Here is a 16,910-nt window from a genome sequence, read left to right on the forward strand (position 1 = left end):
ACATGCCCATCATAGTCTTTTCGTAATCGACTGAGCAAATCACACCCTCAGCGCGGTGTCTCAAACGCACGTCTGTTGGCAATCTTGTTTCAATATCCTCGAGGATTCGTTGCCATGGAATGCGTTATTGGTGGCTTTCGTGTTTGCATCGGGGAACAAGTCCCCGGTGAGGTGGGTCCGCACTCAACTTTTGAAGTTGCTCCAATCCGAGGTACCATTCATTTCAGCAAATGATAGCCAACCTCACCATATCAGCGTGGTGATGAGACTTGCCGTGTATAGTTGCATGGCAGTGCTGTACATCAACGTGCTCCAGATAAGCCCGTCTATTCAAACAGCAATCTTCTTATGTTTCCTCGAAATGCCTTGCATAATAACAATGCTGGCATGGGGTATTCATTGGTCCGTGTAGGGTTGCCTTTTAGGATTCATAATCAAAATACGACGCATTTATACGAGCAAATCAAAGTTCTGGTCATGTACCGTGCGGCTTTACTGTGATATAATATCCCCGACGAGCGTCGTGCGTCTCTGAGATTCACGGTCGAAGATGAGGAATAGAATTTTTTCAGAGCGCCGCTGCTCGGCGCAGGCCTTTTCACCCTCATTTTCTACGGATTACGAAAAGCATGATTGCGGAGATCTTGTCTAGTTCCACCACGGCGACTTCAGCTGGACAGGTTCCTGGAGTTCTTCTCCCAGCGATTTCATCTGGAACGGAAGAGTGGTTATCATTAACAAATGGGCATTCCGTGGGCAGCGGCATGATGAGGTTAAGGTTTTTTTCCCGTCCACTATCAAGCGCTTTAGTATTGAGGCTAGGGTAGTAGATTTGATTCATCTATTGTAACTTGAAGCGCATTCGCAGTTGGAATCTCCCCCTCTTTAACACCGTAATTGAAGTTATCACAATCTCGATGGGGTACATGACCGTTATAAGCACGCGAATTCGTCCATTGAAGTAAATGTATTGAAACAAATTGAGCATGTCAAGGTAAATAGTACTTTTCGGAGGAGAAATGAGGGAATCAACTAAACACATTGCGGCATACTCAAGGAGGGACATTTCGCTGCTCGGAGTCTTTCGTGTTTTCCTTTGGACGGACGTCCTCCGGCTCGAATTGCGCGGTATGTTGTTGGTCCTCCGACGTATAGACAATTCTATACGCAGAGCGGGTACACTAGAGAAAATCATAAGCTGCAATGCTGCGAGGGGGGAAAATATGTACAGCACCCTTTTTGCGACTTCAAGGATGCCGACTATAATTCCTACTACCCAGACATTTGCCCGGATCCGGACTTCAACCTCTTGGTTCTGACAGCCACTATCAAGACAGGGTTAACCGAAGAAATGGATAGCACTTACGATTGCCTATATTTTAGATGATACCGTCAATGAGGGTCAATGAACTGAGAGCACTTTACTCACATAGTTAACTCGCGACTTGATATCTGAATTGCTGTTCATCCTTTGGAGATAAGGTAAATAAGGGAACAGGCGAAGGGACGGCCGCTCCACTCTTATACACGGCGCCTGCACTAGTCGTTGAACCGGGTTGAAGTGAAAATACCATGATGACCATCTCAAGATTATTGCATGACGAAGTTGTGTGCTTCTATAGATCTCGGGTAACTGAGACGCCTTGAAGATTTGAGAGTTGATATATCAGGAAGGAATGGGTTCCTAGTGATCCATGCAGCTACAGCATGTCCCAGTACATTGCAGGGACTTACGCCACATGCCGCTGGCGAAACATGGTGAAAATGGCGATCGGATTAGCGTGTGATGTAAGATGGTCATGTTTTACCAAGAACAAGTAACATCAGCCCACCATCTTGAAGATGCAGACCAAAAACATAGTTGAGCTAGACTACTGCCTGATACGACTTTCCAAGCCCAAAGCTCCCGGCAGTACCAGTCCTATGACTCAATGAGTGAGCATTTAGGAAAGCCGAGCCTGAACTACGAAAAAAGAATCTCAGATACGTCCATTTGGACCAGAATGTTCTTACCTGGAACGTGCAAATATTCTTGAATGGAGCACTGGGGGTAATTCAGCGGAATACTCGGGCGGTACTCAGCGGCACTTGGCCACCATTACATAACGAGTAAGCTTGGTGGGAGGCGGTGTTGTTCAGTTCTCGAAAGCTATTTTCGTTGCTAATCCATGACATTCTTTCTGCCACTGGCAGTCCTTGCGCAGGCCTTTATTTTCTTGAAAGCGGTTGCGAGCAAGCCGTCTTAGTGTAACGTTGGGAAAACGCTGGATTTACGTTCACGTATTTGTCGCACCATCGACGATAATTGCAGGATCTGGTGATCTAGCACCACTCGCAGTCGGCAACAACACCGTCATCGCGTGTACTTACGAAACACTCCCTTCTTCAACGTTCTGATAGAAAAATGCCAAACCAGCTAGCAATCCCATTCAAGAAACATTTTCCTGTTTCCATTCGCCAGGCTGTTCGTGACTATATCCATGCACATAGCAGTGATCACCCAGAGGCGTTTAAGTGGGATATCAATCGGTGGGAATCGTTAAGGAAAGATGGCGTTGGAGGAGTGGTACATGTCAATCGGATTGATACTGCAATCAAGTTAGTCGCCGCAAACCATCACCGGTGTGTCCTGACCAGAAGACAAGTTATCACACACAGCTTGTGTTTATATTGACTAAAATGCCCGCTGATGTCAGTCGCCCTCCCATCAGGACTTTACCTACTTATGTGTCAAGGTCCCTATAGATAAACTTGGAAATCTCCTATGCCCATGCATTTTCTCCGGCGTCCACGCCCATTACAATGCGAAGTCTGGCCTTCGAGCGAGCTGCGGTTCTCTTCAACCTCGCAGCTTTGTACTCGCAGCTGGCTTCTTCGGAAGATAGATCGAGCCAGGACGGCGTCAAACGCGCCAGTGCATTTTATCAGGCAAGTTCAGCCCGAACTCTAGCGGAGAACAGCAGTTTATCAGAGTTCACAGAATGCCGCTGGAACCCTGTCGTTCCTCGTATCTTCGGCTCTTCCGAAACTCGTGTTCGCTTCAGATAAGGAAGACCTACCAAGGGATCTCTCTGAATCTTTTGTGAAGAGTATGGAATACCTTATGCTTGCACAGGCACAAGAATGTGTTTGGCAGAGGGCAGTCATGGGTGAGTTAGATTGTTCCAAGAGCTTCTCCATGTACTCATTTCGCCAGACCATTACAAAAACGGTTTGATTGCGAAGTTAGCGGCTAAAGTTTCGTCCCTATACGCCGTATCCTTAACCACAATACACGCAGCCGCTCCGCCTATTACTCGTGATTTTCCTTCTGTAAGTGTCTATGTGATTTCATGATCAGTGAACTAGAAGTCTGTTACAAATAGGACTGGATTTCACAAATAGAAACGAAGCAGTCTCACTTTGCTGCGGCAGCACAGTATAGAAAAAGCATAGACGACCTTGAGGCTAATAGGTTGATAACCGTTTCCACGTAAAATGTTTGACCGCGTTGGATGACTTGTTTGCTCTGCTGTAGATATGGCCTCGAGTTGGCTCGCTTGTTCCAAGCGGAGATCACGGCAAAGAAAGGTTATAACATGGCCAGGCGCGGCGGAGTCCAATCGGCTGTACTCCAAGACATCAAAGTGGGTTTTTAATTATTATTTATGCTAACTCGTCTTTTGGTACGACGGGTAGCCAATGGTGATTGTTGTGGTCCGAGCGCTCTCCCATCCCATAATCATTTACTTTAAACCTTATTATGTGCACAAACAAGGGCATCAACCGGCTGGTGCTGACTATCTTTGTTTTGTATCTTGTTTGGTCGTCCTTCACTGAGCTTTGCCATTCAGTCCCTTCTCGATGCTGTACAAAAAAATCTCACTCGCGCTGAGAGGGATAATGACCTCATATACCACCAAGATGTGCCAGCGTCATCAGCGCTTCCCCCAATACAAGAGGTATCAATGGTTCAAAGTAACACTCCTCCCCAACTGCAAGACCCGAAGAGTGCCGTTGGCGACGAAGGCATTCTCTTCGGTGAGATGCTGGGCTGGGGAGCCCGCGAAGCCATCAGTAAGCTGATTTTCCGAGAAATGTGGACGTGGAATGACAAGGTACTAGATATCTATAATGACAATAAACAAACACTGGTCAAAGAAAAAATAAGTGATGCTGCGCAGGAAATGAACGACGAGGCAGAGGAGTTCGTACCGTTAAATCTATCAATGTCGGTTTCTGACCATGTCGGCTAGCATCCTGGCAGCCCTAAACCTACCATCTTCTCTGGAGGCTTTAGAAAAACCCGTTGGCCTTCCTCCCAGTTTACTGAAAAAAGCAGAAGAGGTCCGACTGGAACAGGGGCCAGAAAGCATCGAGGCATCTCTTGATGATGTACACCGACTAGCGCATCACGATATGGCAATTTTGAATGAGGTCAGTGTTTAGCCATCTACGCGAATCGCACAATATTGAAGCCAGCCGCGCAAAAGGCTATGGACATCTTGGATAACGAGGCTTCAGAAGATGAGGCTGCGCGCAAAGAGACGTTGGTTAGTCGGATCCCCTCTCACCAGGCTAACCGAGAACTGGTGCAGAAGCAACAACGGTATCGCGATGTTCTGACTCAAGCAGCGGAAAGTGATGAACTCGTCAGGCAGAAATGGGATGAATGGGAAACTAATATTGTCGCCCTTACATGGGACGAGGTACGATACGCGCTACATATCCAGAGCAAGCTTTACTTACGACACGGCCACAGGGCGACCTGGAGGCTTTAGTACCATCCAATGCAGGTCGTGCAACATCAGTCAGTGCCCAGACGCAGAAGTTCGCGCGCACACTTCGTGTGTTACTGGAATCTTTAGATGAACTCTTTCGCGCTCGAAAAGAATTGGTAGAGCGAGCCCAACGGCTCGCGGATGGCGACAACGTCAGATCCAAAATATTAAAAGCCGCTTCTAACTTTGAGCGGTGGGTCGATGTCCAGCCTGTAATGTTTGAGGACGTTTCGGATGAGGAGCTCGCCAAGTATGATCGGTTTATTCAAGGGCTTGCGGAGTCGCAGAAAAAACAAGAGGAGATCCTTGACTCGCTCAGGGTACGCGCGTCCAGACTGAATACATGGGAGCTCTTTGACAGGTTATATATTAGGTAAATAACGAGCACTTCGTCCAATCACGGAAGGAAGACCCTTCCATAAAAGAACGCGAGCAGGCACTGCGATCTCTGGATTTAGCTTACCATAAATATCGCGAAATCTCAAGGAACCTTGAGGAAGGAATGAAGGTGGGATTTGTTCTAGATTTGTTTTTACATAGCTTGATTGGCGCTCGGTTAGTTCTATAATAATCTCACTGGGATCCTTCTGCAATTCAAAGAGGCATGCAAGCTTTGGAGTAATGCGAGAAGCAAAGAAATCCGGTACGATTGACGTACTATCTGCCCATTTCAGGCCTTGCTAAACTCAGAGTCAGTTCTCTATCTCATTCACTGCAAACGTTGAGCATTAGCGCGGAAGAAAAGGAAGCAACCACGCCACCACCTGCTGTATCTGAGGCACCGTCGGCTCGAGCAGGAAAAAAACCTGCTATTTCCCTTCCGCCGTTGAATTCATCGGAATGGGAAACCATGAATCTACCGGCCAGCCCACCTCGTTTTTCAAAGAGATAAGTGGAATATTGACCGACAGTCTGTTCGTAGCTCTCTTCTTTTCTACTTTGAAGTTATGTGTATGAAATAGTTGTAGGATTTGTTGTACTTTCCTTCGCAATATTCAGTTACTGGCATCTGTACCTTGCGTTGTGCTCCATATATTTAAATTTGAGTCTCACATTTGAGTACAGTGGGCTATGCGAGGACTCATTCTCTTAGCAAACGGATAGGATGACCTCTCCGATATATGGCTTTCAAGTCCCTACCTGACCTTGAGTGGGGAATCCGTCCTCCTCACAAAAAGAGATCCAGCCAAGCTCGCAATGTCGGCAAATATGATAAAGCGCGACTCGGAGCTAGCCGAGCAGGTACCAGTAGTATCATCAAACTTGAACACAGCTTTAATCATTGCCTTGACCGTCGCCAAACTCTCAGCTTTATCGTTCACCAGTATCATATCTAGGAATTCATGACAATGTTTAACGACATATCGTCCAAGGACTCGGATGTGAAACATCCTCCCCCGTATACACCCTCGCCTGCGCTCAAGCCTCCCGCGTCAGGCTTCCGCATCCCCTTGCGCGCATCGTCCTCCTTCCCGCTAGTTCATCAGACCAAACGGCCGCCTTGTCTCGACGCAGATAATTATTCGCCAGTCTTCCTAGGCTCTGCAATACTTCCTAATCTTAGCTCTGTACATCCCTGCAAAGTATGTCCATGCCTTTCCCCTCCCTGCCGTGTTCCCTATGGTGGGACAGAAGTAGAGCATCAAGGGCGCTATGATTTACTGCCGTACGACGAAATTTTGATGGAGTGGGTCCCTACCAGTCTGGGTAGAATCCCTCACGGCCGAAGACCGGTGGAGGGGGGTTACGAAGAGAACGGAGCCAAGTTGTACCATGCCTTAGCATGGGTGCAAGGCGTCCGTACTCCGGGAAAGACGGGAGAACATCTCGTAAGTCCTTACATAGCGCTATGAATTTATCTCAGATCATTGAACGGAGTATCCTTTCCCGTTTAATTAACTACTTAGGATGGTTGTAACATCGCATTTGGTGGAGATGAGCATGTAATCTCCAAGGGATATGACATTTTGTATGTCTTCTCAACTGATTGGAGCTACATTCGAAGCTAATAAGCTCATTATAGATGCTGGAAGTGAACATTTGGATGATTTGTAAAAATATGCTTATATGCTTATGTATATGTAAGGTTAACGAGTTTGCTGTTGGGACTGCGGGGTCATTCTCAAAGACATAAAGATACGAGATTATAAATTTACTCAACTCCGACCAGCAAGTAACGCAACCATCTATTCAGGACTATGTACACCCAAATTATGCGATCTTACAAACTATCCCTCACAAGAATTAGGTCGCAGATTGCTTTTCCCTTAAGGTCCTCACTTCCACGTCTCGTCACCACGAGGCGTACTACATGCAGAACAAGCAAGATGCTCCGCATCATTATGCCTGCTTCCCTGATTAATCGTGGCATAAAGGGAATAAAAAGCAATGCTTACAGAGTACACACCAAACACGGCCAGTACCCTCGATCTGTTTCTCGGCTGCACTTATCACCATCACGGCCACCTAGCCCGTGACTGGACGCCGCCGCAATGAGGCCCGAGGTTTCATTTTTCCTCAGTCGAAGTTCACTGTCAACCATTTCCCGGTGACCCCGTGAAGAATTTGGACGCTCATCTTCTGCCAAAAAAAAATGCAGGGTGTGTGAAGGCTTTGCTCTTTTACTTGGGCGAAATTCCTCAGCTTCATGTTTGCGAGATTCTTTGGCATTTCCTGTAAGATCATTTGTTGTAAGGTCGATGATGGACTGCTGCTTCCGGACAGACGGTCCAGCTGCCGAGTTCCCATCCGTTGAACCTGAGCCGTTCGAAATGAATTTAACGTCACAAGATCCCAAGCTCCGAGAATCCACTTTCGCACAATCCATTGCACGAGAAGGCAGTTTGAAGTCAGCATAAAAGTTATGGTTTTGTGATTTCATATTATCGAGGTCCTGGCCGCCCATTGTCTCTGCCATTATCCGTCGTCGGTCTTGATCTGTTTCAGCAGAACCGTCATCTTCAGTGTCGGTGTCGAGATCGATAGTTTGCTCCTCATCCTTTGAAGGGAGAGATCCAGATCCAGAGCCTGAAAATACTCATATTCACTATGACACCCTTGGACTATCTTGTAGCCATCCTTACCACATAATTGACGTATCCTCTTTTCCGCCGCATGCGCTCGTTCTTCCCTAGCACGCTTGCTGCATATCAAGTCAGATAAGAAAGTTAGTGCACCTTCTAGTTTGCCGAAGCTGCTCTCACCTGGCCGCTTTCTTTCGAAATCCTACACCCACATTTTTCTGCTCACCGTTGGCATCATTAGCCAGCGCTACTCCGTCCCCTGTAAATGCGCCTTGAGCAGTTATTCGGGAGCCTGGCTTGCGTTGCTTAGCCGTTTGAGCACCGGTATGGTTCCCAGGACCCGCTTTTTTATAGGGGCGGCGTCGGCGGAGAGATGCAGGACGGGCGCGGGCATGAGCGCCACCACACTGATTGATTATCACTTGGCAATTAGGGAGTGCATGAATAGGAGATAAGAAAGATTATTCAAACCATGTATTCTGGGAAATCTCCACTCTCAGGGCCATGTCCATCAACCCGAGCGGAGTCGACGAGCCTCGTACCAGCCGACCAATAACCTGCAGTTGATTGGAACAATGACTCAGTATTCCAAAATGCCACCGTGATACCCACCGTCGCCGTAATATCCTTTGACTTGTAAGTTTCTAACTTCGTTACGAAGTTGCTTCCAAAGGGCTTGAAAGGCAGGGCCATGGTTCATGTGCTTAAAGAGCGCCGTGTGTTAATTTGGTCAACGTAATTATGGAAATACTAGGAAGAGCATACTTGGATGTGCGCGAGCTGTTGAAACAGTTTTAGGGATAGTGCGGTTCGAAACCATCAGAATGCGAACCTCATGACATAAAGTACTGATTAACCAATGGGTTGGGAGCAAGAGGCCGTTCACTCCTCGCAATACTAGTTCTGCCGTTAATCAAAATGCAGGGTGAAGATGAAGACAACCCAAAAAGCCAAGGTCAGAGCACGCTTACCTACTGTCTCGCCGTTATTCCAATTTCTGCCTGCGAATACGCGATTATATTCATACTGGGCGGCCGTGCCACACCAATGGAACGTTCAACGTTATCGGACCTGGACATGACACTTCTGATTCCACTTACCTCTTCAAAACTATTAATGGAAAATCCATGTCCTTTCATGACTGGCTTTATTTGAGCGGCTAGAGCTCGCATAAGCTGCCTAGCTTCCTCTTGCGGACGCGTATCTGACACAGGCAGAACTGAAATGAAGTTGATGTAGGGATTTGGGTTTGTCTCCCGCTCGTTAAGTCGTACGTGTACCATAATGATATATGCTTCTAACTTGGGTTTTGGAATCAAGTTGAAATGGGGTCAGCCTCTGGGTAAAGGAAGAGCTACTAGTCATACCAAAAGTGTATCATGGCACACGATTTCAAGAATGAGATGCACGTGACCTGCACGTGCTGCGTCGTGCCTAAGGTTAGGGTATAACACGTATCCGCAAAACCTCTGGGGAACCTAACACGCGCCGCATCAGTATTTTGAACTGCTACCGCCATGACCGCCATAACTCAGAACCTGCCATGGTTCATTCGCGACCTCGGAGTCTCCATCGTTGGTGAGGTAAGTGATGCATCCCCTAAGGTACAGGTTCTGGTGAATGACATGCTACCTAGAAATGTTACGCCTCGCTGGTCGAGAATTTGAATATTCAAGATGCGGAGTGTCTCAAATACTCGCTTTCAAAAGGCTTAGGCCTTGGTATTGTAGTTGGAGGTTCTATAATGAAGGTCCCCCAGTTATTGCTTAGTGAGTGTCCCAGTGGTTTTGGCTACAACTATCACTGACTTCTCCGCAGTCCTCTCCGCGCGGTCTGCTCGTGGCTTATCTCTACCAGCATATGTTCTCGAGACGCTGGCCTATGCTATCACTTCCGCTTATTCGTATCGCAGCGACTTTCCCTTCTCGACCTATGGAGAAAACTTATTCCTCACCATCCAGAATACCCTTATCACTCTTCTAATCATTCAATATCCTACTGCTTTGGCAAAAAAATCCCAAAATAAAACCTCTCAGCTTGCTGTGGCTACTGTTGCGACTGTAGCTGCTGGCTTCACATTATACAGCCTTCCCAAGGACACACTAGCTCTTCTCCAACTGGCTACTCTGCCTCTATCTCTGTTCTCCAAACTCCCTCAAATTATGCAGAATTCTCGTGCACAATCTACCGGACAGCTCTCTGCCTTTGCTGTTATTTCCCAAATTGCTGGCTGTCTCGCCCGGTTATTTACTACCGCTACTGAAGTGGGCGACGCTATTGTGACTGCTGGCTTTGCGCTAGCGCTCGTACTAAACATCATCTTGGGCGCACAGCTGTGGATGTACTGGGGTAAAGATGAGAAAGAGGACTTTGGAAAGACACGCATTGGCGTCCTTAGCGAGAAGGAAAAGGAAGATTGGGCACCAGAAAGGCAGAGCAGGGTAGATGTCGTTGTCACACCCAAGTCCCCTGTTCCACGTCACACTTCTTCGCCCTCTGGCAGAAGATGGTCCAGAAAATTAGATTGATTTTCTGCCTATTGTATTTATAGTTACTATTAGATATTGGCTATTTGGACTAATCGTTATCCAACTCATGAAATCTATATAAAAAGAGCGCCAGATCATGATGTCACATCTCTTCCAGTGAACTAGAATGTGACCATGCGCCAAGAAAGTATTAACCTTGACCAGCATTACCCGTTGACCACTGTTTCCACCACTCTGGAGTTAAGTCGTTGCGCCTTCGCTCCAACTTTTTCAGTGTATTTTTTAGCGATCGAACAAAATCGCCCCCTGCCATCCGTTCTACTTTCAGAGGGCCAAAACTCGTTGAATCAGGAGGAGATTTAGGTGCTTGGCGGGCCACCTGAGAAGAACTTCTCCAAGAAATCTGAAAGGTTCTTTCTGATGAGGACTCATCAATAGGTATTTTCTAATTTCCAGAATGAGCCCAGTCGGAAGATTCACAATTAATTACTGAACTGACCTTCAATGTGTCCTTCAAGCCAGCGATCTCTGCACCTAGATTCAACCAATCTTGGACTGGAAGGACCTCATCTCTCGTCCATTCACGTACTCTTGGATCGTCCATGTTAATCGGATCATCGCTGGCCAAGATTTCTGTCATGCCCGGTTCGAATAGTGTGGCGCTGAGCCAATTTTCCAAGGCCCCAGCAGCCACGGTGTCACCTCTAGGTATCAGCTTGAGCTGTGCGAAGAGGGAAGGTTTCCCTCCGTGAGTTATGAGGTCTGGCGAACTGGGATCTTCTGTGGAAGCGGCTGTTTCTTGTGCAAAAAAGCGTCCCTGTATATGAAATGAGGGTTACGAAGTTGAGAAGTGGTAGGAACAAGTCACTGGGAGACGCACTGGTTTGGAATAGGCCTCTAGGATGACAGTCATATATGTTGATGGCGTAGCTAAGGGATAACGCATGAGATAGATAGGAATGAGAACGGGATATGCAGCAAGCTGATGGTCAAGAGAATCAGGAGTTGGTCACTGTCAGTTGCTCTATGAACACACCAGGTTTGGCTTCACGGAGGCGGGGTGAAAGCGAAAGCCATCACAGACAGTGGCCTGAGTAAATGACAACTTGCGTACTTGTTCCGGCAGTGAAAGAGGGGTTATGGTAAACGGGAGACACATCACGTTGTCGCTGGATTGACGAGTGAGTGTTTCAGAAAATGGGACGGTCTGCCGCGGGTCCATATTCTTGTTTATGAAAGCAAGTCTTCCAAGCAGATCTAATGAATAACCTTCCAACAAAAGAGTAAGACAATTAAACAGCCCCCCAGTGAAGTGGTTATATTAGCTAACCTGGTAGGTATCTATACAAAATAAGCAAAATGATCTAATGTTTACAAGATAAAGCTCACGATTGGGAGAAATACGCGTTTACGGGTTGCTGGCTGGGAAGTAAGGAATGAAAAAGAGATGAGGGAGGAAGACCTGAAGAACCTGTTGGGCATCCTCGGACTCCGAGTTGTGTGGAGATAACCAAGCATTGGCCTGTAGCTCAGCATCTACAAACCAAGCTGGGAGATAAATTGGTTGTATTTGTGCGGGTTGCATAGGTATGAAACCAAATCCTGGAAGATACTTTGCGCCGAGTGAAGGGAGAACGCTCGGAAAATTCCAGGTTGAGGATGAAGCGAAAGGGCCCAGATGAGCTATGGCTTCATCTTTTGAAAATGCAAAAGGAAATGCTGTTGTACATTACGCAGAAGGTAAGTTGTGAGTTTGTATTTAAAAACATACACCAGATACCTCTAGTTTTGGAGTGGTATATAGTATTGCTCCCAGGACTTGAAGAAGTTGCCAATTTGCGATACAAACCGAGCCTGAGAGAGCGACAAGCAACACGGTGCAATCGAGATAACATTTAGATAAGCGCTAAGATGTATGGGAGTTGCTGTAAGTTTTCACTGAGCTGGCATGTCTAGATTCCTGAAGTAATAGCTGAGAGCAAATGTGAAATAATAAATTGGCATGGGATCGTCACGTGACCAGACGCGACGTTTTGTGTAACACAGCCACGCTTTTAGTTGCACTGCGTCACTCGATGACGTCGAAGCCATGGTCGTTGTACAGTTTTGTTCGGTTCGTCGCCCTCTGTTACATCTTTTTACTTACCACGATGACGCTCATTCTTTCAGTCAACACAGGCTCTTCTTCCCTCAAGATTTCACTATATAAGTCTGCCCCTCAGATTTCTCTCCTTCTCTCCTCGTCCACCTCGTCCATCTCTTCTCCCAAAACAGCGTTCTCCCTCAAGTCATCCTCAGAGAACATCGATACTATCAACTTGACTGATGTACAACAAATCAATGACCATACTTCCGCATTCACGTATTTCCTCGATAGCTTAAAGCATCAGGTTGGTATAGACATAAACCATATCTCTCATGTCTGCCACAGAGTCGTGCATGGCGGTGATTTTTCTAACCCAGTCGTCATTGGAGATCAGTCGTACCATCATATAGAAGAGCTTTCGGATCTGGCACCTTTGTGAATAGTTTCTACCACTCATTAAGCTATGTGTATCCTCATTGATTATCACAGACACAATGGGGCAGCGTTATCTGTCATCAAAGCAGCTGTATCTGCGCTTCCACATGCGAAATCAATTGCATTTTTTGACTCTGCATTCCACGTGAACCTTCCCGCCCATGTATCAACCTATGCGATAGATCAGGCTGTAGCCACAAAACGTGGCCTCAGAAAATACGGCTTCCACGGCCTGAGCTGTGTGTAATTACCCCTTTCCGACTTTCATGTTACTCACTACATCGACTTAGATGCTTTTGTCCTCCGGTCCGTCGCAAACTATCTGAACAAGGTACACTGGCTCTCACCCACCTTCCAAGTATTATTCACCCCTTTCCCCGTAGCCACCTTCTCAAGTTAATATAATAACTCTTCACCTTGGATCGGGTGCATCTGCCTGCGCAATCAGGGATGGGTGTTCTGTGGACACTTCAATGGGTCTCACTCCCCTTAGCGGTCTGCCAGGAGCTACGCGTGCGGGTGACATCGATCCTAGCCTCATCTTTCACTACTTTTCCGACCCTCCTCACACTGCTGCGCGCATGTCCCACGATCCCAATCTCGCAAGGGATGTGCACGTCACAGAGGCAGAAGATGTACTCAACACGAAAGCAGGATGGAAAGCACTGACGGGAACCGCTGATTTTGGGGATGTCGTGGAACAGATAAGAAGAGGGGACAACGACAAGTGCAAACTTGCTTTCGACTTGTTTGTGGATAGAATCCTCCATTATGTCGGTGCATATTTTCTGACCTTGCGCGGGAACGTTGATGCCTTGGTTTTTACTGGTGGGATTGGGGAGCGGTGTTCAGAGCTAAGAGAAGCTGTTGCATGTGCTATACAATGTCTCGGATTCGTGGAAATCGACAAGGAAAAGAACGCCAATATCGATGAAAATCAAGTGGTTTGCGATATAGGCTCATGCGTTATAGGCTCGGGACCCGAAAAAAGGTTGATTGTATGCCATACAGATGAACAATTTGAAATGGCTAGGCAATGTGTCGTGGAGAAAATTCTCTGAGGACAAAATGAGAGTAAGAGGCGCAGTATACTTGATGGGATAAACAAAGGTTGGTTAGTTTATACGTTTTCTGATTTCCATTGCGCTGAACTCAAGTTTGTCATTGGATTTTAAGTTCAAAAGTACATGGAGAACTTTTGAGCACATACCCGGAAAAGCCTGGTATGATGATCAACACTTTGATTAAAACAACAAATGTATAATAGGGAGGTTGGGAGAAAAGAGTATATTTTCATATTTTCATATTTGTTTGCTAGAATAGCAGAGAACTAGCAGTCTTGGACCAGTATGAGTAGGTCATGACCAAACTTACTACTCCCTGACAAAAAGTTTTTGACATTTTATATTCCGCCAGGATCAAGAATTGTTACAAGCTACCATATGCTAGTGTACATGCTTTCTCATTTGGGAAGCATTCACACTTACTGATTGTAACTCGTAAGCTGTAAGGAACACGTACTACGTCGAACTTCAACTGATTACGCCGTCAGGCATCAAAGAAAGCGTGATCATGCTCATCCGCTGAGGTCAATCATGCGAGTCAATTTCTTTAGGTCCATACTAGGCTTTCGTGGTTCGATGCGGCAAGGAAATTGCTGTGGGTGACTGCAAAAATGAAAACAATTAGTACGTGTACTTCTAACATAACAAAAAAAAAGAAGGAAAATCACGTTGTTAACCCCTTCGTCCACTGTGCTTCAAAGTCCACCTCATTTCCTCGTTCATCGATGGCTTTCTTTATAGTGAACACAGCAAGGAATGACACTATGGCGGACCACACGCTTGCGTCAGCGGCATGTCGACCGACACAAATGCGCCGTCCAAAACCGAACACATAGCTAGCGTTGTCGTCAGTAAGCCTGCCCTCAGAAAGAAACCTATCAGGTTCGAATGAGAACGGGTTGAAGTATATGCTCTCGTCATGCGACATAGCCCTGCGAAACATCGTACTCAGTCTGAATATTGGTTAAGAAATGTCTAACTGACCATGCGTTTGCGATGACAGTTGCTCCTGCAGGGCGAAAAAATATCCGATTCAACGTTATAATCGCAAGGATAGTATAGTCACCAACCCTTAGGTAAGTGGTACCCTTCGTAGATATCATCGTTGGAAACTGCGTGTGCAATACCTGGAGAGAATATCAGCGTGATATCGGACTTGAGAGGGGCAGCATACATACCCAATGGCGCGACAGGATGCCACCTTAGTGTTTCACGCAAGACGGCGTCGATGTACGGCAATGATGGCCTATCATCGAAAGAGGGAAGCCTGTTATGACCTACCATAGTATCAATCTCGGATTGGGCCTTCGCCTGGACTTGTGGGTTTTGTATCATGGCTAGGAAAAAGGTAGCCATCGCCGAAGCGGTCTGTGTATTATATTCCGTGAGCTGAGATGGAGAAAGAAGGTATCTGGTTTACTCACAGTTTCTGCCGCAGCTAGACTATACGTGTGAGTAGGGTGATCATTGGATTACGTGACGATACTGGCATCTTACCTATGTAGGCGGAAGCAGCAACTTCCTTAACTAGCTGTTCGCGCTGGTCGGTATCCTCGTCCTTGATTCGGTTTAGCAGATCGGAACACAGGGACGGTGCCAAAGCGTCCTCAGCCTGGTATGTGAAGTCTGAGAAATGTTTTATTGCTGAGAGGGAGGCCAATACACACCATGCTCTTTTTGACATGCTGGAAAGGTAATTCCACCATTTTCTTGCTTTCATCACGGGTATACTGAGCTTTCTTCTGGAAACCAGCACCAGGAAACCAGGAAGGGAGACGGATGACTTGATAAAGACGAAAACAGTCAGTCATGCCTATAAGTCTAGTGCAAAAGTGAGCTTACGGCTTGGAAAAGCGTTAAGAATCGCTGCTGCCTCGGTTGTCATAACCTCAACGGCAACTTTGAGAGCATTATTAATGGTCGCTACAAGCGGGTCATGCTGGGGTGCTGATTCATAGCTGTAAGTAACAGCCATCATAGCAGAAGAAGCCAGGCTATACTACATCTTCAGCGTCAGATATCACACGATCAGCCTTCAACGACATACGTGCGCAAATGGTCTGGATAATTCTCAGGACTTTCCATCCTGTTGAGGAGGAACCCATATGCTTTTTGCATTTGTACGGGGCGGTAGGTGAGTGCAGCTTCAGGCCGGAAAGCTTGGTGGAGGAGCCGTCTGCATTGCCGCCATCTGTCACCATAATGCATAAATGCAGCATTCCAGTCCTGTCCGAATCTACGAAAACGGAACGGCCATGGTGTTATAGCTAATTCACGTGGATAGATGTCGAGGGCTTTGCATACAAGACGTTGGTAACGAGCACCGGTCTATCAGAGAAGTTGGCTGATCGTCGGACCATGAGATCTTTTGCAATCTTCTCAGAATTGATGATGATGATATCTTTGTTAAGTAGACGAGAATACATGATAGGACCTGAGACGTGAACCGAGGTGTCCATGGGATGGGTGTGGTGACATTGGGGCGCAGGAACGCACCATATGTTTTCCCCCACTCTGTGTAGGTCTCCCAAGGTTTACTATTGTCCATGCTGAACAGATTCCCGACCAACGGTAACGGAGGTGGTCCAGGTGGAAGAGGAAGGCCAGTTCGCCTTGTCCATGTGAATACGTGTCGTAGGATATAGAGCAAGACGAGAACCCCAAAGAGAGTAACTATACCAGTGGAAGCCAGCGCCATGGTAGCAGGAAGAGAATAGGATTAGGGTGTGTGTATAGACTATATAGGGAGGTGAGCGCTCATTACATCTTGCTTGGTGTTGAAGATGCTGGACTGGGACCATGATTTCCCAGTTTACTTCATGAACGGCCCGGGTCTAATATCTGGTCATCCTATTAATAATGTGGCTCCTCCATTCGGGTTAACATCATTCAGTGAGTCTTACTTATTCCAGTCACTTGTTTCGAAACGGCGTTGACGATGTCATGTCTAATGGCTTGGAAGGCGTGAATGGCGGCACAGCCTGGATGGATTTAGAAGTAAACATTATAACAAACTAACGTCAGCTAACTCAGCCGTAGACTTCATATTTGGA

At 46.7% G+C, this 16,910-nt stretch overlaps 9 protein-coding genes across 9 annotated transcripts; 4 read left to right on the plus strand and 5 right to left on the minus strand.

Moving 5' to 3' along the window:
• Positions 1–937: 937 nt before the first annotated feature.
• On the minus strand, positions 938–1,827 carry SERLADRAFT_468486 (uncharacterized protein; the record flags this gene model as incomplete). The annotated part of the gene is made up of 4 exons (XM_007318693.1): positions 938–1,181; positions 1,235–1,315; positions 1,367–1,372; positions 1,430–1,827. 4 exons carry the CDS (start codon positions 1,466–1,468, stop codon positions 1,053–1,055), a joined length of 255 nt encoding a protein of 84 aa, XP_007318755.1.
• Positions 1,828–2,144: 317 nt separating this feature from the next.
• On the plus strand, positions 2,145–5,794 carry SERLADRAFT_449493 (uncharacterized protein; the record flags this gene model as incomplete). Its single annotated transcript, XM_007318694.1, has 15 exons — positions 2,145–2,598; positions 2,646–2,691; positions 2,746–2,928; positions 2,981–3,149; positions 3,197–3,312; positions 3,366–3,454; positions 3,518–3,626; positions 3,834–4,056; positions 4,105–4,186; positions 4,236–4,416; positions 4,473–4,688; positions 4,742–5,080; positions 5,134–5,268; positions 5,321–5,403; positions 5,457–5,794. The coding sequence occupies 15 exons, from the start codon at positions 2,405–2,407 to the stop codon at positions 5,650–5,652; spliced, it is 2,361 nt and encodes a 786-aa protein (XP_007318756.1).
• A 231-nt stretch (positions 5,795–6,025) lies between these two features.
• Positions 6,026–6,908, plus strand: SERLADRAFT_468496 (uncharacterized protein; the record flags this gene model as incomplete). The annotated part of the gene is made up of 3 exons (XM_007318695.1): positions 6,026–6,589; positions 6,668–6,729; positions 6,784–6,908. The coding sequence occupies 3 exons, from the start codon at positions 6,104–6,106 to the stop codon at positions 6,794–6,796; spliced, it is 561 nt and encodes a 186-aa protein (XP_007318757.1).
• A 128-nt stretch (positions 6,909–7,036) lies between these two features.
• On the minus strand, positions 7,037–9,066 carry SERLADRAFT_438353 (uncharacterized protein; the record flags this gene model as incomplete). The annotated part of the gene is made up of 10 exons (XM_007318696.1): positions 7,037–7,114; positions 7,168–7,787; positions 7,844–7,902; positions 7,964–8,190; positions 8,255–8,340; positions 8,396–8,486; positions 8,549–8,563; positions 8,616–8,686; positions 8,755–8,809; positions 8,884–9,066. 10 exons carry the CDS (start codon positions 9,064–9,066, stop codon positions 7,037–7,039), a joined length of 1,485 nt encoding a protein of 494 aa, XP_007318758.1.
• Positions 9,067–9,268: 202 nt separating this feature from the next.
• Positions 9,269–10,386, plus strand: SERLADRAFT_468502 (uncharacterized protein; the record flags this gene model as incomplete). The annotated part of the gene is made up of 3 exons (XM_007318697.1): positions 9,269–9,366; positions 9,420–9,552; positions 9,602–10,386. 3 exons carry the CDS (start codon positions 9,301–9,303, stop codon positions 10,309–10,311), a joined length of 909 nt encoding a protein of 302 aa, XP_007318759.1.
• A 76-nt stretch (positions 10,387–10,462) lies between these two features.
• On the minus strand, positions 10,463–11,857 carry SERLADRAFT_438355 (uncharacterized protein; the record flags this gene model as incomplete). Its single annotated transcript, XM_007318698.1, has 7 exons — positions 10,463–10,717; positions 10,772–11,089; positions 11,153–11,254; positions 11,309–11,541; positions 11,603–11,613; positions 11,662–11,690; positions 11,744–11,857. 7 exons carry the CDS (start codon positions 11,855–11,857, stop codon positions 10,463–10,465), a joined length of 1,062 nt encoding a protein of 353 aa, XP_007318760.1.
• A 547-nt stretch (positions 11,858–12,404) lies between these two features.
• On the plus strand, positions 12,405–14,522 carry SERLADRAFT_468508 (uncharacterized protein; the record flags this gene model as incomplete). The annotated part of the gene is made up of 7 exons (XM_007318699.1): positions 12,405–12,793; positions 12,848–13,032; positions 13,084–13,124; positions 13,177–13,903; positions 13,970–14,150; positions 14,210–14,292; positions 14,346–14,522. The coding sequence occupies 4 exons, from the start codon at positions 12,423–12,425 to the stop codon at positions 13,852–13,854; spliced, it is 1,275 nt and encodes a 424-aa protein (XP_007318761.1).
• A 56-nt stretch (positions 14,523–14,578) lies between these two features.
• SERLADRAFT_468510 (uncharacterized protein) lies at positions 14,579–15,499 on the minus strand (the record flags this gene model as incomplete). Its single annotated transcript, XM_007318700.1, has 5 exons — positions 14,579–14,789; positions 14,842–14,866; positions 14,928–14,984; positions 15,036–15,225; positions 15,377–15,499. Coding segments are annotated over 4 exons (471 nt in total), but the record flags the coding sequence as incomplete, so codon positions are not given.
• A 524-nt stretch (positions 15,500–16,023) lies between these two features.
• On the minus strand, positions 16,024–16,407 carry SERLADRAFT_390492 (uncharacterized protein; the record flags this gene model as incomplete). Its single annotated transcript, XM_007318701.1, has 1 exon — positions 16,024–16,407. A coding segment is annotated over one exon (187 nt), but the record flags the coding sequence as incomplete, so codon positions are not given.
• Positions 16,408–16,910: the final 503 nt, after the last annotated feature.

This window comes from Serpula lacrymans (genome assembly GCF_000218685.1).
Source record: "Serpula lacrymans var. lacrymans S7.9 unplaced genomic scaffold SERLAscaffold_7, whole genome shotgun sequence".
Classification (NCBI taxonomy): Eukaryota; Fungi; Basidiomycota; class Agaricomycetes; order Boletales; family Serpulaceae; genus Serpula; species Serpula lacrymans.